The sequence below is a fragment of the Phyllobates terribilis genome, unplaced genomic scaffold (genome assembly GCF_046119375.1).
Source record: "Phyllobates terribilis strain yellow unplaced genomic scaffold, ASM4611937v1 Scaffold_3__8_contigs__length_932513732, whole genome shotgun sequence".
Lineage (NCBI taxonomy): Eukaryota > Metazoa > Chordata > Amphibia > Anura > Dendrobatidae > Phyllobates > Phyllobates terribilis.
In genome coordinates, this window is record NW_027362763.1 from 400553039 (window position 1) to 400580553 (window position 27515).

The 27515-nt window shown below is 44.7% G+C and overlaps 1 protein-coding gene across 4 annotated transcripts in view; it reads left to right on the plus strand.

Moving 5' to 3' along the window:
- Window positions 1-27515, plus strand: part of KCNQ5 (potassium voltage-gated channel subfamily Q member 5) — an 866735-nt gene that overhangs the window by 804391 nt on the left and 34829 nt on the right. For all 4 annotated transcript variants that reach the window (XM_073675560.1, XM_073675562.1, XM_073675559.1 and 1 more), the window contains one exon: window positions 25220-25328. In XM_073675560.1, the coding sequence (XP_073531661.1) occupies window positions 25220-25328 (109 nt within the window). The remainder of the gene's footprint in view (window positions 1-25219; window positions 25329-27515) is intronic.

Below are 27515 nucleotides of genomic sequence, written 5' to 3' on the forward strand. Positions count from 1 at the left end.
CTTGACCAAGTTTGCACACACTGCAACAGGGATTTTGGCCAACTCCTCCATACAGATCTTCTCCAGATTTTTTTCCCACTGTAAATCTTTGAATAGTGTGATAGATATCAATGGAAAAATGTAAAATCTTTTTATGGTAAAAATGTAATTATTTTTTCTTCACCGCCCAATGGTATAAAATTCTGTGACACACCCTTAGATGAATTCATTGAGAGATGTAGTTTGTAAAATGGGGTCACTTATAGAGGGTTCTGCTGTTCTGGCACCTTAGGGGCTCTGTCAATGTGGCATGGTACCCTCAAACCATTCCAGAAAAATCTGCACTAAAATATGGCGCACCTTCAATTCTGTGCTTTGTTTTGTGCCTAAAAAGTAGTTTTCTACCACATATGGGAAATTGGCATACTCTGGAGAAAATGCATAATAAATTGTAAAATTCGTTTTCTCATATTACCTCTTCTGAAAATTAAAAACTTTGCGCCAATGCAACATTTTAGTGGAAAAAAATGGTAATTTGCCATTTATTCAGCCCAATGTTATACAATTCTGTGAATCGCATGGTTTAAAAATGCTGACTACAGCATTTTGAATTCCTCAAGAGGAGAAGTTTCCAAAATGGGATAATTTGTGGGGGGCTTGCAATGTTTACGTCATCAGTGACTGTAAATGCGGCATGGCTTCAATATCAATATCAATACATTGATTCCAGACAAAAGTCAAATGGTGCTCCTTCCCTCCTGAGGCCTGCCGTGTCCCCAAACAGTAGTTTTCCACCACATATGGGGTATCGGTGTACTCAGGAGAAATTGCACAACAAATTTTGAAGTTCATTTTCTCCTGTTACCCTCATGAAAATAAAATACCCTTTTGTGGGACAAAATGGATTTTTTTATTTTCACGGCTTAACGTCATAAAATTCTGTGAACCACCTGGGGGTTCAAGGTGCTCACCACACATCCAGCTAAGTTCTCTGAGGGGTCTAGTTTTCAAAATGGGGTCACTTGTGGGGGGGTTTCCACTGTTTAGGTAGGGGCTCTGCAAACACGACATGGCGTCCGCTATCGATTTCCGCTAATTTTGCGTTCCAAAAGTCAAATGGTGCTCCTTCCCTTCTGAGCCCTACTGTGTGCCAAAACAGTAATTTTGGAGTCCTTTTTCTCCTGTTACCCTTGTGAAAATAAAAAATTGGGGGCTAAAGTAACATTTTTGTGGAAAAATGTAAAATGTTAATTTTTTGCTTCCGCATTCCATTAATTTCTGTGAAGCACCTGCAGTGTGAAGCTGCGTGCCCACTATGCGTTTTTCATGCGGAAATTTCCGCAGCGAAAACGCTTAAAAAATGCTTGGTAATACATGCCCCATGGTCCCCAATGATAATCCGCATGTGCTGTGCACATGCTGTGGAAATTTCCACTGCTGATTATCATTGCAGAAAAATCCCCAGCATGTCCATTAATTTTGCGGAAACGCAGCGTGATCGCCGCCATTGACTTGCATTGAATCGCATAATATCCGCATGAGTACATGTACACATGCGGATATTAAGCGATTCAATGCGCGAATGGTACCCGGGTCTGGAGAAGAGTAGACTCTCCTCCAGACCCGGGTACCATAGTACCTGTAGTTAAAAAACAATTCAAATAAAAAAAAACATTATACTCACCTTCTGATGGCCCCTGGTCTCCTGTACGGTGCGTCTGGTGTCTTGGGTGGCTCGCGGTGGTGTAAAAGGACCTTCCATGACATCATTTAGTCATGTGACAGGTCACGCGACCGCTGACGTAATTTTTGTAAAATTAGCATGCGTTTTTCCTGCCAGGGAGATGCAGAAAAAATCCGGAGCATTTCTGGTTTGTGGGCACTTAGCCTTAATAAACTTGTTGAATGTGGTTTTGAACACTTTGAGGGTTGCAGTTTTTAAAACTGTGTTACTTTGGGGTATTTTCTGTAATATAGGTCCCTCAAAGTCACTTCAAATGTGATGTGGTCCTTGAAAAAATTGGTTTTGTAAATTTTGTTGGAAAAATGAAAATTGCTGATATTTTCTAATATCCTAACAAAAAAAATGATGTTTCAAAAATGATGCTGATGTAAAGTAGACATATGGTAAATGTTATTAACTATTTTGTGTTCTAAAAGTCTCTGGTTTAAGGGGATACAAATTGAAAGTTTGAAAATTGCTAAATTTTTGCCAAAATTCTCATATTTTCACAAATAAACGCAAAAAAATTCAACCTAAATTTACTACTGTCATAAAGTACAATGTGTCACAAAAAAATTATCTCAGAATCATTGGGATTCGTTGAAGCATTACATAATTATTACCTTATAAATTGATGCTAGTCATAATTGTAAAATTTGGCCTGGTCAGGAAGGTGAAAACAAGCTGGGTGGTGAAGGGGTTAAAGAAGTCACACACTCTAGATAAAAAACATTAAAAAAATATTTAAAAGACAACATATGCACAGCAAAGTAGTTTTACAATAGAAATGAATAAGAAGAGTCTTTCACCATTTTTGAAGTAATTTTTCAGGCATCTTTTGGAGCAGGGACACCTACATCGAAATAGAGGGAAACTAATCGATTTAAAGGGGTTGTCTTGTCAAAACTGATAAGTCTGCAATCACTCAGTATGACTGTAGACTTATGAATCCCCCCAGTGCACACACTGTGCGCTGCGGGGATTCGCTGGTTTCAGACCCGGTATTGGAGGGTATGTATGAGTTATACATACCCCCGACCAGTCGGTGCGGCCTTGCTTTCCATACACTTGTATTGAGTAACCTCTTTATTGAGTCTGTTTCCTCTAATATTACGCCCCGTCAGTAGAGCATTACAAAGTGTATCATTGTGAGTGATATAGGGGAATGCAAGTGAAGTTTATTAGCCCAGATACATGCAAAGTTTCCGTTTCTTGTTTGAAGCTTTTATCAAGCATTAGAAGCATCAAGCACCAAATGAGAAGTTGAAACATTTCATCTATATGGGTGCATATACTTCACTTGCTTTCCCCTAGGTCCCTGGATTGCTGCTTATACTGTAAAGGAGAATTAACCCACTACGCTTTTGCCTTGTTTTTACTATATGCAGCTCTGATAGATAAACATTTTCTTCCAGACCTCTCTTTGGGTGATGCTTACCATAAATGGGTGACATACATCATGAGTGCTAGAGCTACAGTGATGGCCAAAAGTATTGGCACCCCTGCAATTCTGTCAGATAATACTCAGTTTCTTCCTGAAAATTATTGCAATCACAAATTCTTTGGTATTATTATCTTCATTTAATTTGTCTTCAATGAAAAAACACAAAAAGAATTGTCCTAAAGCCAAATTGGATACAATTCCACACCAAACCTAAAAAAGGGGGTGGACAAAAGTATTGGCACTGTTTGAAAAATCATGTGATGCTTCTCTAATTCGTGTAATTAACAGCACCTGTAACTTACCTGTGGCACCTAACAGGTGTTGGCAATAACTAAATCACACTTGCAGCCAGTTAACATGGATTAAAGTTGACTCAACCTCTGTCCTGTGTCCTTGTGTGTACCACATTGAGCATGGAGAAAAGAAATAAGACCAAAGAACTGTCTGAGGACTTGAGAAACCAAATTGTGAGGAAGCATGAGCAATCTCAAGGCTACAAGTCCATCTCCAAAGACCTGAATGTTCCTGTGTCTTCCGTGCGCAGTGTCATCAAGAAGTTTAAAGCCCATGGCACTGTGGCTAACCTCCCTAGATGTGGACGGAAAAGAAAAATTGACGAGAGATTTCAACGCAAGATTGTGCGTATGATGGATAAAGAACCTCGACTAACATCCAAACAAGTTCAAGCTGCCCTGCAGTCCGAGGGTACAACAGTGTCAACCCGTACTATCCGTCAGTGTCTGAATGAAAAGGGACTGTATGATAGGATACCCAGGAAGACCCCACTTCTTACCCCGAGACATAAAAAATCCAGGCTGGAGTTTGCCAAAACTTACCTGAGAAAGCCTAAAACGTTTTGGAAGAATGTTTTCTGGTCAGATGAGACAAAAGTAGAGCTTTTGGGAAAAAAGCATCAGCATAGAGTGTACAGGAAAAAAAAGAGGCATTCAAAGAAAAGAACACGGTCCTTACAGTCAAACATGGCGGAGGTTCCCTGATGTTTTGGGGTTGCTTTGCTGCCTCGGGCACTGGACTGCTTGACCGTGTGCATGGCAATATGAAGTCTGAAGACTACCAACAAACTTTGCAGCATAATTTAGGGCCCAGTGTGAGAATGTTGGGTCTCCCTCAGAAGTCATGGGTCTTCCAGCAGGACAATGACCCAAAACACACTTCCAAAAGCACTATAAAATGGTTTGAGAGAAAGCACTGGAGACTTCTAAGGTGGCCAGCAATGAGTCCAGACTTGAATCCCATAGAACACCTGTGAAGAGATCTCAAAATGGCAGTTTGGAGAAGGCACCCTTTAAATATCAGGGACCTGGAGCAGTTTGCCAAAGAAGAATGGTCTACAATTCCAGCAGAGCATTGTAAGAAACTCATTGATGGTTACCGTAAGCGGTTGTTCGCAGTTATTTTGGCTAAAGGTTGTGCAACCAGGTATTAGGCTGAGGGTGCCAATACTTTTGTCTGGCCCATTTTTGGAGTTTTGTGTGAAATAATCAATGATTTGATTTTTGCTTCATTCTCTTTTGTGTTTTTTCCTTGCAAGCAAATTAAATGAAGATAATAATACCAAAGAATTTGTGATTGCAATCATTTTCAGGAAGAAACTGAGTATTATCTGACAGAAATGCAGGGGTGCCAATACTTTTGGCCACCACTGTATGTGCATTCTGATCATTCAGGTGCTACTGCAGTAGAGATGAGCGAACTTGTGCGGAAAACGTTTGTTTCTTTTCAAATTCGGCATGAGCATTGCACATTCGGATTAGTGATCGGACCCCTGAGCGTTTTTATTCAAAATCGGCAAAATTCAGCCAAAGTGCAGTAAATTATCGCTAGTGTATGTTTTAGGACTTTGGCTAGGACAGTTGTGCTGTATGATGAGCAGGGGGAATGTCTTTGATGAGGGAAGGGGATGGGGAGAGGTTGAAGTAGCGGCGGACTGTTAATCTTAATTTTTTTTTTTCTTAACTTAATGTCTGGAGATTCCGGCAAGCCAATCGGGGCGAAGGAACCATCCACAATGTCCAGACACAAGGGCTTGTGTCAATGGCTGCTGAAGTCACATGTCCCTCTCCATATAAAGAGCGGACATGTTGTTTTAGCACCATTTTGTAAGTGTAACAGCGCAGAGAGGCTGCTCCTGCTGCTGCTACTGGATAGTGAGATAGTTAGCTACGCGGTTGCTTGTAAGTCAGATAGTTTAGATAGATAGGACCCTGTGTGGCTGAGAATTCGACCTTCCAGCAGATCAATTAGTTTTGCTATTAATGTGGTCCAGACAGAGACAACAGACCACATTTCAGTATAGAACTCTGTTGCGCTGATATTGTGCTCCATGCAGGAATACACTTTTGAAACTCTAATTTTTTCTGTTACTACTGTGCTACATAAAGCAGTCCACATCTGAGCTTGTAATTGGTTAGTGCAGAGATTCAGCTGTATTCAGGGCTCCACGGTAAAAAATCAAATTTTTTCTGCTACTACCGTGGTACATAAAGCAGACCACATCTCAGCTTGTAATTCTTTTGTGCTGAGATTCTGCTGTATCCAGGGCCCGCAGTAAAAAATAAATTTTTTTCAGTTACTAGCGTGATACATAAAGCAGGCCACATCTCAGCTTGTAATTCTTTTGCGTTGAGATTCTGCTGTATCCAGGGCTCCACAATAAAAAAATTAATTTTTTTCTGTTACTGATGTGCTACATAAAGCAGGCCACATCTCTGCTTGTAATTCTTTTGTGCAGAGATTCTGCTGTATCCAGGGCTCCACAGTAGAAAGTAAATTTTTTTCTTGCTAATAGCGTGCTCCAGCCACACTTTCTGAGGAAATAAATACTGATTGGTAATTTACTGCCAGGTGACTCACAGGTCTGGGCATAGGTTTGTTAAACAGCTGGTTAAAAGAGGGGAAGGGTACATCCAACATGAGTGGGAAAAAGCAAGGTTGTGGTGGAAGGGGGAATAGGCTTGGTGTTCAAGGTGTATGTGGGGTAGGTGGTAATGTTAGTGAAAGCTCTACTGAACCAACACCGTCATGTCCTATCCAAAGACAACTGACAACTTCTGTGAATGGACAGGCTATTCCACTCCCTTTCTTTGGCAGCCGCACAGCGGTACGCCTTGTAGATGAGGGCCAGAAAGAGCATGTGCTCTAGTGGATGGCAAGTGCTACATCAAATGGCCTCTCTTCCTCTTCCTCCACCTCAACATCACACACAGTACAGTCCTCAGAGATGGCACCCCAGTTACTCTTGTTTCCGCCCATGTTACCACTCTCCAACCGGCCAACTGACTGTAGGGAAGCACAGATGGGTGAGTCTGCAGAGCTGTTCACACATTATATGTCACGGGTATCAGAGGTCTGCTCCAAAAATTCACAGACTCAAGAGGAGGAAAGCATCTGCAGCAATGGCCAATTTTTTTTCTGTTGGATCCAGGGCAGGATAAAGTAGGGTCCGAGCAGAATCCTGACCCTCGTCACCAGACGTTAACCCCTGGGGGTGGAGGTGATCCTGATGAGACTCAGATACAAGAGGCGCACGCGGACTGTACTGTGCTGTCAGGGCAGGAAAAGGGCCACTCTCAGGGTGAGGAGTGGGAGAACAGAGAGGAAGATGATGAGGTTGCAGATCCCACTTGGTGTGAACCCAGCATGCAGCTGAGTAGCTCAGCAGAGAAGGAGGAAGACAAGGAGGTTACATTGCGGCCTACCGCACAGACATGGAGTGATGCAACCACGGCGAGCACTGCATCCTCAGCCACAAATGTGACTGTGGCCAGCAGGGTCGCAGGTCTGCAGCTCACAGGAGTGGCAAAGGTTGCCTAGCCTGGGACTTTTTTGAGACCGCAAAGGATGACCCAACTCGTTATCTCACAACTTTGCAAAAAATGACTCAGTATAGGCAAAAAATGCAATAATTTGACTACTACTCAAACTAACATTCAAAAGACATATACATTTCATATTGACTAGAGATATAGCACTGTTTAATCTCCCCATAAATAATATCTCAATTAGAGATGAGCGTTGTTCTACTCGAACTGTTCGCCAATCTCAAATTCGAGCTGTTTTGGGCGGTGTTCGAGCCGTTCGGCGAACACGAACAATTTGAGAAAAATTTGGCTGTTCGAGGTTATGTTCGATAACTGTTCGTGCACCAAAATGATAACTGGATTTTTTCTCAATAATGATGAAAATTAATGTTAATACGCAGTTTGAGTGTACAGCGGGGTGGGTCTCTGCAGGAACAATGAAGATCTCCATTTTTTTTTTCTCTTTCCCGCATTTACAGTGGGGAGGTGCAATCTGTCAGCCTATCAGCAGCGCACACACGGAGCGAAGTGCTTTTTTTCACACAAGCAAGGGCATGTGTCATTGGCAGTGTATGTCACATGTCCTTGCCCTATAAGACCAAGCCATTTTCCCCGTCGCCACCTTTTTCTCACTGCTGCAGCTGCGTGTTAGACGGCACCGCTGTTGCTGTGTGCGCTATACCTTGTTAATTTCAAGCCAATTTTCGCACAAATCTACAGATAGCTTGGGAGTAGGGAATAGTTGTGATTGCAGTCCTTTTAAGGACTAGGTTACAGCATTTCCTACGACTTTTATCAGGCAGGTCTGTGCTCTTAAATAGATAGATTGTGGGAGTAAAGACTAATTGTAATTGGAGTCCTTTTCAGGACTAGGTTACATCAGTTCCTATCAGTTTTTGCCAGGCAGGTCTGTGCCGGTGCTGTGCAAGTTTTTTTCACAGCATTTGGCTGAATCTAGCAAAGCTAATCCTTTTTGGCCTATTGCAGAGTGTGTTAGTCAGTGGAGTAGCCTATCTGTGTTGCAAGATATACCACCTGTGTATAGAATACCAATTTTTTTACTGCACCTAGTGAAGTAAAATCTTTTGGGCATAGCATCATTCTATTAGTCCATCTATACTGACCTCCATCAGGTTGCAAATTGAATATAATTTTTTTCTGCATCTAGCTCTGAAAAAATATTGGGCTTCTAGATGTGTGTGGGACTTGTTGTATTAGTCCATCTATACTGACCTCCATCAGGTTGCAAACTGAATATATTTTTTTCTGCATCTACCTCTGAAAAAATATTGGGCTTCTAGCTGTGTGTGGGACTTGTTCTATTAATCCATCTATACAGACCTCCATCAGGTTGCAAACTGAATATATTTTTTTCTGCATCTACCTCTGAAAAAATATTGGGCTTCTAGCTGTGTGTGGGACTTATTGTATTAGTCCATCTATACTGACCTCCATCAGGTTGCAAACTGAATATATGTTTTTCTGCATCTACCTCTGAAAAAATATTGGGCTTCTAGCTGTGTGTGGGACTTGTTCTATTAATCTATCTATACAGACCTCCATCAGGTTGCAAACTGAATATTTTTTTTTCTGCATCTACCTCTGAAAAATATTGGGCTTCTAGCTGTGTGTGGGACTTGTTGTATTAGTCCATCTATACTGACCTCCATCAGGTTGCAAACTGAATATATTTTTTTCTGCATCTACCTCTGAAAAAATATTGGGCTTCTAGCTGTGTGTGGGACTTGTTCTATTAATCCATCTATACAGACCTCCATCAGGTTGCAAACTGAATATATTTTTTTCTGCATCTACCACTGAAAAAATATGTGGCCTAGCAGTGTGTGGGACTTTCTCTATTAGTCCATCTATACTGACCTCCATCAGGTTGCAAACTGAATATAATTTTTTTCTGCATCTAGCTCTGAAAAAATATTTGGCCTTCTAGCAGTGTGTGGGACTTTCTCTATTAGTCCATCTATACTGACCTCCATCAGGTTGCAAATTAAAAATAATTTTTATCTGCATCTACCTCTGAAAAAATATTTGGGCTTCTAGCTGTGTGTGGGACTTGTTCTATTAATCCATCTATACAGACCTCCATCAGGTTGCAAACTGAATATAATTTTTTTCTGCATCTAGCTCTGAAAAAATATTTGGCCTTCTAGCAGTGTGTGGGACTTGTTCTATTAGTCCACCTATACTGACCTCCATCAGGTTGCAAATTCAAAATAATTTTTTGTCTGCATCTAGCTCTGAAAAAATATTTGGCCTTCTAGCAGTGTGTGGGACTTTCTCTATTAGTCCATCTATACTGACCTCCATCAGGTTGCAAACTGAATATATTTTTTTTCTGCATCTACCTCTGAAAAAATATTGGGCTTGTAGCTGTGTGTGGGACTTGTTCTATTAATCCATCTATACAGACCTCCATCAGGTTGCAAACTGAATAAAAAAATTTTCTGCATCTACCTCTGAAAAAATATTTGGGCTTCTAGCTGTGTGTGGGACTTGTTCTATTAGTCCATCTATACTGACCTCCATCAGGTTGCAAAATGAATATAATTTTTTTCTGCATCTAACCCAGCCAATAGTTTTGGCCTAATACCACAGTTTGGCCACTCAGCTCTGCTCGGTTCCCATCCATTGTTTTTTTGTGCAAACAACTCCAGAGTTGTGAATTAGTTAACCACCAAAATGAGTGGAAAAAGGCCTGCTGCTGGTGGAAAGGGGAATAGGCGTGTTGGGAAGGGGAAAAAAGGTTGTGTCCGTGGGGTAGGTGTTAAAGCAACAGTAACATCTGCAGAAGAAAGACCATCTTCCAGCCAAACTAAAATGTCTACTTCTTTTAGCGGACAATGTGATAAGATCCCTTTCTTACGGCCACGCCAATCGCTACAAATTCCAGATGAGGCACAAAAACAGCAGGTGCTTCAACGGATATCAAGTGCTCCTTTAAGTGGGCTCTCCTCCACATCAACTTCAACATCACAAATACTCCAGTCCTCAAAGGTGTCACCCCAATCGCACTTGCTTCCTCACAGCTCCCAAATCTCCAGCTGCCCGTCTGAGTATGAGGTAGAACAGATGGTTGAGTCTGCAGAGCTGTTTACTCATACTATAGCCTGGGAATCAGAGGTCGACTCCAGCGCTTCTGTGAATCCAGACGAGGAAATGATCTGCACTGATGCCCAGAATCTTTATGAGTCGAATCCAGGACCAGACGCAGAAGGTTCTGACCATAATGTAGACCCTCATTCCCAAACTGTAACTCCTGTTGGTGGAGACAATGAGGATGAGGAAGACGATGATAAGACTCAAATACCTGATTGGAGCGACAACTTTAGTTTTTTGTCAGGGCAGGAACAGGTTGGCTCTGAGGACGACGGGTGTGATAACGCACAGGGTGATGATGATGAGGTTGGAGATCCCACTTACTGTCAACCCACAGTCAGCCAAGAGATGAGGTCAGCAGAGGAGGTGGAGGAAGATGCTAGTGACGACGAGGTCAGGTTGCGCCTTCCTGGACAGAGACGTAGTACTGGAAGCATGTCAACAACTGCATCCTCAAACACAACTCTGCCTCTCACCACAACTCTTGGTGGCTCTTCAGGTCGCATGGGTGCTAAGCCTTGCATAGCCTGGGCATTTTTTCAGATCGATAAAGATGACCCAACTCGTGTTATCTGTAACATTTGTCAGCAAAAGCTAAGTAGAGGCCAAAAAATACATAGTTTGAGTACTTCATGCATGAACCGGCACATGGACATGAAGCATAAGTTGCAGTGGGAAGCTCAGTGTGCTACAATGCAGCCTAGCCGGCCGGGCCAACCGCCGTCTGCCATATCTTGTGCATCCGCGGCCTCTTCATCCTCTGTGACTGGGGGGACAGCAGTCACACCTGTTTTGGGGCGCAGACCTGCCACCTCTTTACCCGCAACAGCCAGCGTGATTGGCAGGTCATCATTTTCTTTGGAGGTGGTAACACCAGCTGGTGTTGAGCGCTGTCCGACATCGATAGCACCACCTTTGGATCAAGGCAACCTAACATGTCTGCCTGCATCTTCCTCACAGACCGGCAGTTTGCCGGGGACACCCTTATCAACCCCGTCTAAGCACAATAGCCAGCCCTCAGATGTGGACAAGTAAAAGACCATTTCCTCCTAGCCATGAGAAAGCTAAGAGGTTGAATTTCACCATCTGCAAGCTCTTGGCTACAGAAATGCTGCCTTTCCGCCTGGTGGACACAGAGGATTTTCGAGACCTTATGTCCGTCGCAGTGCCCCAGTACCAGATGCCCAGTCGGCACTACTTCTCAAAGAAAGGTGTGCCTGCGCTCCACCAGCATGTCGCACACAACAACACCGCTTCTTTGAGAAACTCTGTGTGTGACAGGGTGCATTTCACCACAGACACTTGGACGAGTAGGCATGGACAGGGGCGTTACATGTCGCTGACTGGGCACTGGCTAACTATGGTGACAGCAGGACAAGGGGCTGCTGTCCAAGTCTTGCTGTCCCCACGAGTTGTGCGTCAATCCTCTTTATGTCAAAGTTCTTCCACTGCTTCTGCCTCCTCAACCTCCTCTCGGTCTTCCACCTGCACCCAAAGCCTGTCTGGTCATGCCACAAGCTTTCTAACTGCGCAGAAGGGATCCTGCACACCTCCTTACTATGCTGGCAGTAGGGCTCAACGTCATCAGGCGGTTTTTACATTGAAATGTCTGGGAAATGTGAGTCACACAGCTGAGGAGTTGTGGTCAGCTCTGGAGAACCAATTTCATGAATGGTTGTCTCCACTGGACCTGAAACCAGGGAAGGCCGTGTGCGACAATGCTGCAAACCTGGGTGCGGCCCTTCGCCGGGGCAATGTCACACACGTGCCTTGTATGGCTCACGTGTTGAACCTGGTTGTCCAGCAATTTTTAGCCCACTATCCCAGACTAGATGGCCTTCTGCAGAGGGCACGGTCGCTCAGCGACTTACATCTCTACAGAAGTCGTTGGGCCTGCCACTTCACCGGCTAAAATGCGATGTGCCTACCCGGTGGAATTCAACTCTGCACATGTTGCAGCGACTGTGGCAGCACCGACAAGCCCTGGTGCAATACGTTCTGACGTATAGCCTGGGCCAACGAGATCCAGAGGTGGGGCAAATCACGCTGGAGGAGTGGTCTCAGATCAGGGACCTATGCACCCTTCTGCACAGTTTTGAAATGGCGACGAAGATGTTTAGTGCTGACGATGCCATTATCAGCATGACTATTCCGGTGATTTACATGCTGGAGCACATGTTAAACAGAATTCGGAGTCAGGTGGTGGCACAAGAGGAGGTGGAGGAAGTAGAGGAGGAGGAGTTGTATGCGGAAGGGCTAACATCTGCAAGGTCCAGACGGTCGGCAGCACCAAGGCGGCAGGCATGTGAGGGTGGGGGAGATGGTTTTACCAGGGCGCATGGTAGCAGCCAAACTAGTGAGGAAGGTGCAGGAGCCCAGGAAGAAGTGGAGGACGAACTGATGGAAGACTCATCAGATGAGGGAGACCTTGATCACATTTCTGTTGTGCGAGGTTGGGGGGAGAGGACAGAGGAAGGAAGCATGATTGTTACCTCGCCACCAACACAACAGGGACTTGGTGCTCCTGGATGCGCAACACACATGAGTGCCTTCTTGCTGCACTACCTGCAACATGACCCTCGAATTGTGAGAATTAGAAATAATCCTGACTACTGGGTTGCCACACTGTTAGATCCCCGGTACAAAAGTAAATTTACAGAAATTATTCCTGCCATAGAAAGGGATGCACGCATGCAGGAGTATCAGCAGAGACTGTTGCAGAATCTTACATGTGCTTTTCCACAAAATACCAGTGGTGCACGTAGTGAATCTCACAGTTCCAACTTGCCAACCGTGGGACCGTCAAGTGTTCAGCACTCAAACCGTAACAGAACCACGGTATCTGCTGGTAACATCAATTTTGCGGAATCATTTCACCACTTTTTTAGCCCATCCTTTGCAAGGCCACAGGAGACAAGAAGTCTGACACATAGTCAACGCCTAGAGACGATGGTACAGGAGTATCTCCAAGTAAACATTGAAGCCATGACTGTGTCACTGGACCCTTGCTCTTTTTGGGCTTCCAATCTGGATAAATGGCCAGAGCTAGCCACTTACGCCTTGGAGATCTTGTCATGCCCCGCAGCCAGCGTTCTGTCTGAACGTGTGTTCAGCGCTGCTGGTGGTGTGCTGACAGATAAGCGCACGCGGCTCTCCACTGATAATGTAGGCAGACTCACGTTCATAAAGATGAACAAATCATGGATCCGAAACGACTTTTCTACCCCTGTGTCATCCTGGGGAGAGTAAAAGCTTGATGATTGGTTAAAATCACCCTACCAACCGTTTTAAGCTTTCAAATTACTAATCATGTTTATCTGTATCTTGGCTGGAAAATAATTTGGGCTTTGTAGCAGTGTGCAGCACTGATTCTATTAGGCCATCTATAATAAGCTCCACCAGATTTAAAATTACTAATCATGTTTATCTGTATCTTGACTGGAAAATAATTTGGGCTTTGTAGCAGTGTGCAGCACTGATCCTATTAGGCCATCTATACTAAAGCTTCACCAGATTTAAAATTAATAATAATTTTTAGCTGCATCTAGCCCGGAAAATAATTTTGGGGCTCCGAGATGCGCAAGACACATAAGTGCCTTCTTGCTGCACTACCTGCAGCATGACCCTCATATTGTCAGAATTCGAAGTAATCATGACTACTGGGTTGCCACACTCTTAGATCCCCCAAACTTTTCGATCAACCTTTTCATTTTAATAAAGACCAAAAAAATGGTCATTTTTGAAATTATAAGCATTAGCAGGTTGTTAGAAACTGAAATCAAACAGTTTTCAACTCAAAACTTTATTCTAGGTGATGTTACATTTTCACATAGGACCCCTTGTTCTAAAGGAGCTTCTGAACTCTCTCGTCCATTGAATTTGTCAGGTTTTGGCTGGTTTCTGCTTCAATTGTTTTGCATGAGGACAGAATACCCTCCCAGAGCTGTTGCTTAGATGTGAACTGCCTCCCGCCATCATAGACACTCCTTTTAATGATGCTCCAAAGGTTCTGAATGGGGTAGAGGTCAGGGGAACATGGGGGTCACCCCTTAAGTTTGTCCCCTTTTATGCCCATATCAGCCAGAGATGCAGATGTTTTATGTGCAGCATGAGATGGTGCATTATCATGCAAAAAAATGATCTTGCTGTGAAATACACGGTTCTTCTTCTTGAACCATGGCAGGAAGTGCTGTTTGAGAAAATCCACATACATTATGGAGTTCATCTTTAGCACCTTCAGGGATCCTAAAGGGGCCAACAATCTCTCTCCCCATGATTCCAGCCCAAAACATTACTCCACCTCCTCCTTGTTGGCGCTGTAGCCGTGTTTACGTGGGGTGTCCATTAACCAGCCATCCTCCACTCCATCCATCTGGACCATCGAGCGCTGCACGGCACTCATCCGTGAACAAAATAGTTTTGAAATCAGTCTTCATGTAATGTTTGGCCCACTGGAGCCGTTTCTGCTTGTGTGAAGTGGATAGAGGAGGTCAACAGGATGGCGTATGCACAGCTGCAAACCTCTGAAGGACCCTGCATCTTGTTGTTCGGGGGACGTTGGAGGCACCAGCAGCTTCAAAAACTTGTCTGCTGCTATGACAAGGCTTTTTTGCCGCTGCTCTTTCAACCTGACGTAATTGCCTGTAGGAAAGAGTCCTCAATTTGCCCTTATCAGCACGCACACGTGTGTACTGTGAATCAGCTACATACTTTTTTGGCAGAAAATGTAGGCTGCTTAATAATGTGAGACAGCCTTCTTAAGTAGTCTTGCCTTTCATTGGACACACCTGCCAAACTAATTAGCACAGGTGTCTGCAATTGCTTACAGTGATATAAAGAGCCCTGACACACATCACCATCAATGAGTTTAACTGACAAACAAACAAATTCTTCCCTTATCACTCCTAAACACTTTTTGCATAATAATTTGGAACACAGTGTACATGTGCTTTTCCACAAAACACCAGTGGTTCACGTAGTGAATCTTACAGTTCTAACTTGCCAACCGTGGTCTGTATGGAGTTGTTCAATAAAGGGCCCAAAATTAAGATAACATAGATGGGAGAGGTCTCTATGAATAGGAATTCCTAAGTATTTGATACCCTGTGAGGGCCAGGCAAAGGGAAAGTTGGACTGGATGGAATCCTATATGGATTTGGGGAGGGAGACATCGAGGGCCTCAGACTTCGCTGCATTGATTTTAAAATTTGACCATGTAACAAAGTGATCTATTTCAGCCATAACAGCATGGATGGATATATGTGATTGAGTGATATATACTAGGACATCATCAGCAAATAGAGAGCACTTGTACTCGGTGCCTCCCACCTCAATCCACCTAATATTGGGGTTATGGCGAATTGATGAGAGCAGGTGCTCCGTCACTAGGATGTATAAGAGATGTATAAGAGAGGGGACAGAGAACATCCCTGCCTTGTCCCATTGGTGATTGTGAAAGGTGATGAAAATGTTCTGACGCGCCCCCTGGGCCTTGGGACACCCGGAGCCGGACCCTTTTTGGTGGATGCTGGTGGTTGTAGTCTCCGTGGCGGCGACCCGGTTCCGTGGCTCAGGGCGGTCAAACCAGTGGCGAAACTATTTATGTGGTTTTGATGTTTAAATGTCCAACTACGCCACCCGTGGATTGCGGTCAGAGTGAACCGCCGCTCCAGGGCAGACCGCTGAGGCTGGTGTTGTGGGTGCAGCAGAGCGTAGCATAACTCCCCACGGGAGGAGTATAGCCTCAGGGCAGTGTATGCGGAGGATGGGGGTGATGGTGCAGGGCAGCAGCAGTAACGACACGGAGTCAGTGATGCAGTCCAGGGCCTTTACTCACAGTTCTTATTATCCAGACCACGTCTGCAGGTAACGGCTGCCCACGTCGTACTGTGCTCACCAGGTGAGGGGCTCAGACAACTCCCAGATAACTTTGGAGCGCTTCACAGGACCCCCTTTGTGTGTCCTTTGTCTGGCCTTTCTTACCAACCCTTCTGTCCGGCTGCCTCGGGCCTCCTCTTGGTAAACTTGGCGCCAGTTTCCCTGACCCTATGTGGTGCCTTCCTAGCGGGTGTAGCGAGGGGCTGCGCCACATAAAATGTCACAGCCTCCTGTTTCTAGCTGAGGGTCGTTTCCTGCCTCCACTAGTTTCGGGGACCGGTCTCCCCCTTTGGCCTGACCCCTCCACGCAGGTGGATTCGGGCGTGCGGTGGCGACTCGCCCGTCCGCACCCCTGGGATCCCTTTGTTCCTCGTTCCTGGAGCCTTCTCCACTCCTCTTCCTTCCTTCTCCCTCTTCCAGGCCTGGGCCTCTGTTACTAGGCCCGCCTCCGGAGCAGAGCTCATGCAGAGCCCCTGCTCCCTGCCACTTCTGCTCAGACTTCTCTGCACTGAACTAAGATGGTGCCCACCTTTTATACTCCCTTCTCAATGCACCCAGGAACTGCTTCCTCCCTGCTCCTGCACAACAGGGTTCCCCTTCCTCAGTGTTCCCTCCCCCCACTCCAGCCAGGGACAGGGACTGTCGTGCCCATCTCAGGGGCATATTGGTCGCCCTGCCCCACGGCAATGTGGTGTAATGCATGCAGGTGTCGGGTCCTGATCCACACTACATCCTTACCTGAGAGTGAGATATCACACCTCTGGGTGAGGTGCAATACCTCTGTAGCAACCGAGCCCTCAGGGTGCTACAGTTCCATTTATCTTCAGCCTAGGTGACGTATTGCGATACAGGGCCGTGATTTTGGCTATAAAAGGGTCCCCTAGACCCCTACCCCAAGCTTTTTAAGAGAATCATATATGGCGTGCCAGGAGACTCTATGGAATGCTTTCTCAGCATCCAACGAGAGTATCTAATTACAAATTTTTAACTGCATCTAGCCCAGGAAATACTTTGTGCCTAGTAGCAGTGTCTGCTAGTCAGCGGATTATCCCGGCTGTTAAGCAAGCTACACCACCTGTAGTTTGGACACTTAATTTTTTCAAAGGAAATGCTTCGGGACCACGGGATACTCAGTGAAGAGCATCAGGAGGCACCCCAAGGCATAGGGGCTGGGACTGGCAGTAGGATGCCTTGCGGTGGACAGCCGAGCTCGATCCTTATAAAAGCTTTTTAACTGCAGCAGCTTTAGTGGACGCTACTGGAGCTGGAATTACGCGGCTGCTGGCATGAGACTTGCCCTCCAATAGATCCTTGTAAATGGATTTAAAGTGTATTCATTCAAATTAGAGAGACAATTTAAATTAAAAAGCTTAGAGCTGCCTCCACCACAGGGGGGCTCGCTCGACCCACCAGCGGACAGGCACCAGTATTGGGAGAGGGGGGCTGGCCGTCAGGGTTCACCGCGGTTCTGGCACAAACCCGGCGACGCGGAGGTGGCACGGGCAGGAGCGGACTGAACGTGTCGGCTTCTCACTTTTTGGATTTTAGAAGGGCATGACATGCCTATATCTGTGTCTCCCCCTCCTTTTACTCCTCCACCTCTTTTCTTTTCGCATGACTATATGTACTTGTCACTTTTCCATGTGTTAGTTGTGTCTTCTGAGCAGTTTGTCAGCTTTTGGACACCTTTGAAGGTGTTTTCTATGTGTTTCTATGTGTTTTTGTTTGCCTGCCATTGGTTTTAATGGTGTTCGAAGATGTTCGATGAACAGTTCAACGAACAGTTCGGCGAACACACGGGTGTTCGACGAACCGAACCGAACTCGAACACTACGGGGGTGGCTCAACACTAATCTCAATATATAGTACAGTGGATTATACAAATTATAAACCTATATTTGGATGCCAAAGCATCCAAAAAATACCACCGACAATTTCAATAAAAGACTAATAATCTTTATTAAACAATGTAGACAAAAATACAATAAAATGCAGCAATATAGAAAAACTGCACAGAGATATTTGACAAAGAGGGATTAACAAGCAAAAATGGCAGTAAGCCCAGTGCTGGGTAAGGTATTCTTATCACAATCTTATCTATAAAGCCTAGTCAGAGACATTAGTATATCCTCTAGCCTCTGGCAATATATCAGATTCAGAGTCAAAGTGCAACAGTGCATCAATATGCGGATCAGGTTCTCAGGGTGCCCCAGTAATTAGAATAAAGTACAGTATGTAGCTCAATGCAACCCCCCATCCTAGTCCTGCAATCAGAACCACACACCAACTTTAGAATTGCACTTACCCATGTCAGCGTGAACTATTACGGGCCACCACCATTCACCCCAATGCGTGTTTCGCACACATAAAGCTTTTTCAAGGGGGGTACATGCATGAACCAGCACATGCGTGATCAACATGCGTTAGTCTGGGAATCTCACTGCGATAAAATGCGCATTAGCAGGTCTCACCAACCATCGGCCGCCCCATCAACAGCATCTGCTGCTTCTTCCTCCTCCGTCACAGTGCCAAGTGTTTTCACACAGGTCTCCAGCCACAGAACCTCCACTTGTTTACCCGCTCCAGTCAGAGTGAGTGACAGCCCGTCAGCTGTAACAGAAGTGGACATGCCTGCTGTTAATGTTTCACCGAGCACACCACATCTTTCTCAATCCACTGTAACATCTCTGCCTGCACCTCACTCACGGTCCAGCAGTTTGTTGTGTTCACCCTACTCCACCCTCTCTGAGCACATCAACCAGACCTCGGTCCCACAATTGTGGTCATGTTAAAGATTGTTTCATCCTACACATGACAAAGCTAAGAGGTTGAACTCCACCATCTCCAATCTGTTAGCCACGGAAATGCTGCCTTTCTGCCTGGTGGATACAGATTGCTTCTGAAAGCTGATGGCACTCGCAGTCCCCCAGTACCAGTTGCTATTACTTCTCTAAGAAAGCTGTGCCTGCGCTACACCAGCATGTCAGACAACATCACCCGTTCCTTGAATAAATTTTTGTCTGCCAGGGGGCATTTCACCACAGACACCTGGAAGAGTAAGCATGTCCAGGAGTGTTGCATCTCACTGCTTGGCATTGGGTGACACTGGTGGCTGTGGGGCAAGCAGGGAAGGGACTGCTCCCCAAGTCTTGGAATCCTCAAGGCTTGTCGGACAAACCTCTGTATCTAACAGTTACTCCTCTGCTTCTTCCTCTTCCACCTCCTCTAGGTCCTCCACCTGTGCCCTCTGCCTTAATGAGACACGCACTCCAACAGAGCAGAGAGAACCCCCCCCCCCCACTTCCGTGCTGCGCAGCCAGAGCTCACCGCAATCAGGCAGTGTTAAAATTAATTTGCCTTGGAGATCGTGGTCTCACAGCTGAAGAGTCGTGGACAGCTATCCAGGACGAGTTTGAGCAACCACTGTCTCCATTGAATCTGGAGCCAGGGAGGGCCGTGTGCTATACGGTGCAAACCTCATGGCGGCCCTACACGAGGCAACCTCACACATGTGCCTTGCATGGCTCACGTCCTCAACCTGGTGGTAGAGCAATTTGCCGCCACTATCCCGGCCTGGAAGCGCAGCTGCAGAAAGCCCGGTTGCTGTGTGCTCACTCCCGCCGTTCGCACCCCACAGGTCATCGACTTGCATCAATACAGAGGTTTTTGGCCATACCGGTTAACCAGTTGATATGCAATGTGCTGACATGGTGGAATTCCACTCTGCACATGTTGCAGTGACTGTGGCAACAGCGACGAGCCCTGATGCAGTATCTCATGTCGTATAGCCCGAGCCAACGCAGTACAGGCGTGGTGCAAATCATGTTTGTGCAGTGGCACAGATTAAGGACCTCTACACCTTTCTGCACTGTTTCGAAATGGCTGCTAAGATGGTTAGTGCTGACAATGTCATCATCAGCATCACTATTCTGGTCATCTACATGCTGGAGCACACTTTGAATAGGTGGTGGTCCCAGAGGAAAAGGAGGAAGCAGAGGAGGATGCGGAAGGGATAACAATGTCTCTAAGTTCCAGACTGTCATCACACAGGTGTGTGCCAAGGGAAGGTGGATTACAGCGATCGAGGGGGGCTCGTGGTACCAGACAAACTGTTATTGAAAGTGCAGGAGCCAAGGAACAAATGGAGGAGGAAGAGGCGAAAGAGGTGATGGAAGAGCAACAGTCAGGAGATGAAGAGGATCATGATCCCCTCTCTGTTATCGCATTCGGCTGTCCCCTGAAAGTGTAGACTGCCTAACTTTCATAAAGATGAACAAGTCATGGATCTCCAAGAACTTTTTCTCCCCAATTGCAGACTGTGCAGCCTAGGTGATGTTTTTTAGTGTGCTGCATTGATCTCGGGTTATTGCAGTTTGTGACATCTTTGTCGTGGCTTCTGTGCCTGCTGTTGCTGTTGCTGATGATGTTACCAATAATTTTTGGAAAAGTGGAGACTCCTGTTTGGGTCTCCATCTGGTGTGTGTCCTGTAGTGGAAGGAGTGTCTGTCCCCATTATACTATTTCTACTCTAGTGAAATTGATGCCACTTTGGTGGTGTCTGCCTCTATTTTTTTTAAAACATGGAGACTCCTGATTGGGTCTACTTCTGGTGTGTTTCCTGTAGTGGAAGGGGTGTTGATCCCCATAATACTATTTCTACTCTAGTGAAATTGATGCCACTTTGGTGGTGTCTGCCCCTAATTTTTTGAAATGTGGAGAGGGAGACTCCTGGTTGGGACTCCATCTGGTGTGTTTCTTGTAGTGCAAGGGGTGTCAGTGGCCCATTATATTATTTCTACTCTGGTGTAATTGATGCCACTTTTGTGGCGTGTGGCAATCATTTTTTGAGATGTGGTGACTCCAAGTTGGGTCTGTAGCAGTATGGCTCCCAGACTGGCAGGCTTGCACTTGCTTTCAGTAAACTACCTGTGCAACTATCCTTAATTTTTTCTAGCAATAGTAGTTTACAAAATTTATATGTGTGCCACCTGAGTGTGGCTGAGCAGAAAAGCAGCTTGAGCTGTTGCATGTGATATCAAGGCTCCCAGCACAGCAGACCAACACCGATCCCTCACCAACATTGTCTTAATTTGAAGTTAAATTCAAAACTGTAAATACTGGCCCAGAACATGATACCTCATGCATGGCCCATGGTTGACTGCTGCTGTGCCATTATAAAATTTGTAATGTGGGTCAATTGATGCCACTTTCCCTGGTGTCTGCCCCTATTTTGAGCTGTTTTGGCAGCTTCTGGGCCCCTTTGAAGGTGTTGTCTATGCATTTGGTTTTGCCTTCCATTGAATCCAATTGGATTCAGATATGTTTGACAAACTGTTCGGCGAACATCGGGAAGTTCGCCTAGCTGAAACTAACCGAAACCTTGAAAGGTTTGCTCATCTCTATACTGCAGTTCCCTCAATAAATTAATAAATTCCAATATAATAGAAAATAGTGAAATAACTGGCGCACACATCATGATACATGTTGGTCTTGATGAGGGTGTGTGTTTGAGTGAGATGCGCCTGATTCATGTAAAAAGTGGTGTGCACCTTGTCACCTATCTTTCTCCAGTCCTTGACTTGAGTAATATTTTGTGGCTCAGCTCATCATGAATTAGACATGAGGGCGTCACCATGCTCCGTCACACCACTGTACTGCCGCAGATCCACCCAATTTAGTGGCAAAATTGGGATGAAAATTTGAAAAGTTTTTCCACAATATTTTTCCGTAACTTCAAAAATGTTGCAAATTTCATCCAAGCATTTTACGTAATTGCTTGGATGAATCAGGGTCATTGAGTAATGGATGGAAAATAGAGAGGTCATTTAAAGTACATGAAGTATAAACTTTTACATTTTATGACATGAATAAAATATATCATATGTTTAGCTATAATATTAAAGCGTAAGTCTCATCATTATAAATTAATAAAATTGCAAATTGATTGTAAAAACAAGCAATTTTGCAATCTTACTATTAATAAAAAAAATCTTCTCCGTTCTCAAGAACAATGGGATTTTTAATTGTATAATTAATTGCCTGTTTAAGTTACTGGCCACTGCTGCAGTCTATTATAGGTGACCAGTTTAGTAGACAAGGAGCATATGACTCGCCCCCTGGGCCTTGGGGCACTCGGAACCGGGCTTCAGTGTGATGATGGGGGTAGTAGTGGCAACCCGGTCTGTGGCTCAGGGTGGTCAGGCCAGTGGTAGTCTACTATGTGCTTTGTAATGTCCGACTACGCCACCCGTGGATTGCGGTCAGGGCTAACCGCCGCTGCAGTGCCAACCGCTGAGGCTGGTGTTGTGGGTGCAGCAGGAAATAGTACGACTCCCCACGGGAGGAATGTAGCCTCAGGGCAGCGAGGGGTAGATGGTGGGGGTTGTGGTGCAGGGAGTCCCAGTACCGTTAGTACTGGCGAAGTAATAAGCACAAAGACAACGTGTTGCAGTCCAGGGTCTTTTACTCACAGTTCGTATACTCCAAGCCACTTCTGTACAGGTAGTGACTGCCCAAGCCGTGCTGCATCCACCAGGTGAGGGGCTCGGTCAACTCCCAGGCAATTCAGGAGCATGGTACAGGACCCCCTTCTGTCCTTTCTCTGGTTCGTGCCCCACCAGTGACCAAACTTCTGTCCAGCTGCCGCGGATTTATGCGGGCAAATGTGGGCCCCGTTTCCCGCTATCCTATATGGTGCCTTCCTAGCAGGTTTAGCGAGGGGTCTCCCCAATATATGATCACGACCGCCGGTTCTTGGCTGAGGATTATCTGCCTCCACCAACTTAGGATCCGGTACCCTTTCCTTGCCTGACCCGTCACCCGTAATTTCCTGGGTCCTTAGGGTCCCTTCTTCCTTCGTGTTCCAGGGCCTTTCTCTTCGGTTCCTTTCTCTTTCTGTCCCGTTCCTTTCCTACTCTCCTTCCCGCCCGGCCCATGTCCCTAGGCCTGGCTCTGGAGCAGAACTCCAGCGGAGCCTCTGCTCCCCTCCTCCTCCACTCTCACTTCCTCCTCACAGACTGAACTTCTCTCCTCTCTCCACTCCCAGAACTAAGATGGTGCCCACCTTATATACCTCCTCCTCTCTGTATGAGCCCAGGTGACCTGCAACCAATGAGCTCCTTCCTATGCCCAGGAACCAACCCCTATCTGCTCCCACATCACTAGGGTTCCCCCCCCTCTCCACTCCAGCCAGGGACATAGTCGGTCGTGCCTGCATACTAATGGGAGCACCGTAGAGCTGTCCCCCGGAAATGAGGACTGTATATGTGTGCAGCTAACTGAGCCCTGGTCCATACTCCATCCTTACCCGGGAGTGGAATACCACACCTCTGGTTGAGGTGCAATACCCCTGTAGCGGCCGAACCCTCGGGGCGCTACACATACACTTGCAAGCTTTATGCTTTGTAGCCTGGAAGCGCTGCTCTGAAATTGGGTGAATTGCTAGATCCGACCAGCTTCAGTGCCCATGTACTTCTCCGATGCTGCAGAGGCAAAGCTGCTTCTGCTAGCAGCAATAGAGAGATAACAGTTTAGACCAGGAGCTCATCATTGTCCGAACTGTCACTCTTCAGGAGTGCACCGCCCCGAGCAAGCAGGGAAGTGGGAGGCTGGGGAGAGGTGCGCTCCTGAAGATAGAAGATGAGAATAAATCTTTAACTGTGTCAAAAATATATGAACTATTAAATAATGATTTTGAATACTTTACTCCTACACGTAGATCTAATTTAGTACACCTTTTAACTTTTTAGAGCAAAGGAAAATACATAAATGTATTTCAGCATTAAGAACATTGCTAAACCTGCCATATTTTCATTTCTTCTGATTCAGCACGCATATTCTACAGAATAGTGCAATAAAACTTAATCTAATATTGGATAAAAGCTGTTTAATATTGTATAATAAATTATCTGCATTGCATGCTAGAAAAACGTATAACAAGCTGAAATCAGAATGTCTCATAAATAATTATGCAGTAAGTTCAATATATAAGGAACTTTTCTAAACAAAATCAAACAGTGCATTAAGGAATTGCTTTTAATACACAAACAAGAATGAAATGTGAAGTATACTAAATAGAATATGGATTTTTTTTTGTTTTAATAAAACACTTGGATAGCAGGATTCATTTGGGGACAATGGCTGCTAAGGACTTAGTGTTCACAGTGTCATAAGGTTTTTTCAAAGATGCAAACCAGCACTCTTCCTGCCACTTCTACAACACATACTCCCAGCCAGGGTGCGCGGCCTCGTTCCATACACTTGTATTGAGCCAAGGCCGCTTCTCTGTAAGGTGCCCAAGCAAGATAGTCATGGGCGAGCTGTAGCCCATGCTCGCTTTGGCACCCTACAGACAAAGTGTGTCCTCGCTCTGGTGTGCTGCTGTGTATGTGGTGTTTCTCACTTACTTCTGGCCATACCGTCTCTTCTGACTCCAGGAATTGCTCTTCTGGAACCAGGGCAGTAATCAATTCAGAGGACACAGAGTTAATAAAAACAACCAGAACTTTACTTGGTAATTGGCAGTATTTACAAGCAAGTATAAAGGATAAGCAATGGGCTGTCATCTTTTCCACAGATACTGGATACAACTTCAGCCTCGGTTCCCGATTTAGGTGAAGAATCTCTATTGCTTTCTTCTCTAGCCCTAGAGACTCTTCCTCACCAATGACAGTATATCTGGATCCCATTTCTCTCCACCTCTGAGTACTTGAGTCCTGACTTATTCTGCAGCTTCGCAGACAGAATGTGCCCCCAGGCCCCCAACGACTTTCTCGAGGTTCCCAGGCAAGCTTAGTGGACTCTTGTGGAGGGATTCTCATGCAATCCACTGTCTGGGATACTAGGCCCACATCTACCCTAGCAGCCCTTATAGAGCCTGCTAACTTTCTGCAGTACTGCACACTACTGACTGTAGTGTTTTGGGAAAAATAGCTGTTGGGTGAACGAGTGTTAGGCTGATAGCTATCTTAGATATATGGGAACCAATATTATGAGAAAAATAAAATAAGCACAAGTGAAGTGTTGGTGAGTTGAACTACTGTTGGGTCTGCTGAGAAACAAGATTTAACAGACTAGTAAAGCCCTGAGAGTTACAGATCAGCAAAATATCAATATTTGCTATTGAACAACATTTAAGTAGGAGGGCACTATGAAAAACTGAATCCAATACCAAACATGCCTATTTCAGCCTTACCCTTAAAAGGCTGTGGATTTTAATTCTCATGAATATCTTCTTAGATGTGTCTGATTTTATCTTTTTAGCTGACGCCAACCTTGGAACAGAGGAAGTACACGATGACAAAGGGTGTCATTGCGATGTATCAGTAGAGGATCTAACCCCAGCTCTAAAAACTGTCATCCGAGCAATCAGGTAAGAAAAATATATAAGATTTACAGTTAAAAGTTACACTTCTAATATGCAAAAATATTTGCCTTCCTAAATAATAACAATATACCTGCTCATACAAAAATGTTAGTAAATGCAAGGTAAACCCACATTAGGGTTGGTGAGCAACTTTTTTGTAGTTCTGAGTGGATTAATAGACGTGACACAATTCTGCTAAGACATGACACTATGAAACTATGTAATTGCTGTTTCCTTGTCACTCAATAATTTGATATAGCAGTAAGTATTAGTTTACGTGCTTATTTGCTGCCACCTAGCTTTCAGCTGTTAAAGTAACAGACCTAACTGTATACTCCTGGTGGCGAAAAGGCTTGAGACTGATCCAAATTTTAGCTATTATAAAGTTTGCTGCTTCAGTGTTTTTAGATCTTTTAGTTGGATACTGAAGTACAAATATAGACGTTCCATAAGTTTTAAAATTTTATTGACAAATACATCAAGTTCATTTTAAGACTCAATATTTATAGTGTTGACCCTTATTTATCAAGACTACTACAATACCTCCTTGCAGTTGGATGTCAGTTTCTGAACCAAATCCTGACTGATGACAACCCGTTCTTGTCTAATCAGTGCTTGGAGTTTATCACAATTTCTTTGATTTTGTTTGCGCACCTGCTTTTTCAGGATTGATTGACAAAACCTAATTAGCTTTTCTATCAGCATCGCAGGTTATAAACATTCTACCTGGAACAGCAATGAATAAAGAATGGAATCTAAACATCCTCACTTTTTTATCATTAGGTGATTACAAGCAGAGGACTAGTAAACCTGCTGTCATGTAGTCCTGCATATTTATGAGCTCTGTATAACTCTGCCCTCACATCCTTCTGCCTATGCACAGCATACACAGAAAACAGTCCATCAGTGGTGTATGCGGGGTTATACAGAGCTCAACATTCAGAGAACTGGTATATCTTTAGCAAATAAATCTGTGATTTTATCAAAACTGCAGCAAGCAACCCAGTAAGTAATACATCACTGGAATCAGAGTATCAGCCCTTACATTCTGGAAAAAAAATGTAACACATCCAATTGTGGAAATTATTTTTTATTCCGAAATCTATTGATTAAAATGTACTTTGTTTGTGGGAAAACCCTTTAAGTCTGGAGACACATGTTGTGCGGTAGCAACTACTTGAAATTTGCAAAACAAAATCATTTGTGCAACTTTTCTGTGACTTGTGCAACTATTTTAAAGCTGTAAATAAAACAACCAAGTAGCAGAGAAGTTGCACACAAGTTGCATATTTCTTAAACGACTTGCATTGAAGTCTATGGCAAGTGTGTTGCGTGCGACTTGTAAGTTGTAACCAACAACATAAAATTCAACACATTTGGAAACATTTGCGACTCTGTGTCGCAGTATGTCAGAAGTCACAACACGACACCATAGGAAATCATTACATTCAAAGTTGCAATGCATTACTGTGAATTTACTGTCACAGGACACATGTCACCATGTAACTTTAGCCTAAAGGTTGAAAAATTCTTGCAGAGAGTGCAGGTTGGCTAATCTTTAGCATTCTGTGAAGTTGCATCATACTGAGTAAGGTCCCCTTCATATGTCCTGGTTTTTCCAGTACTGGAAATATCAGTACTGGTGAGCAGGGATGGATTAAGAGAAGCCAGGGTCCTGGGCAATTTAGAAGGCGTGGACCCCCCCTTTAGGTACCCAATGTATCACGTGACCTGTCACATGATCCCCATTTGATAAATCATGTGATAGGTCATGTGAGTAACACACAGGTGGTCTGGTGCACATCTGTAGATGGAAAAAGACAGACAGCGGTGCGCGCAGCGCACATAGCGCGGCACGCAAATTTTACCCTTATGTACAGCAATATGCATAACATAGCGCTATATAAAATAGAGCAGGGGTTGGAGGTTAATTTTCCCAAGGGGCCTCATGAGAGACAGTGACTGTTGTGGAGACCAAACCAATTGGCTGAAATTAATTCTGTTCAATATTAATATTAACATTAATTATAATTATTGTTTTACATTAATTGTATGACTTAATATTGAGCACAATTAAGTATGCTGACATCCCTCTATATACAGTATGAGCCCCCACATAGCCGCCTACATACAGTATGAGCCCGCACATAGGCCCTATATACAGTGTGAGTCCGCACATAGCTCTCCATGCAC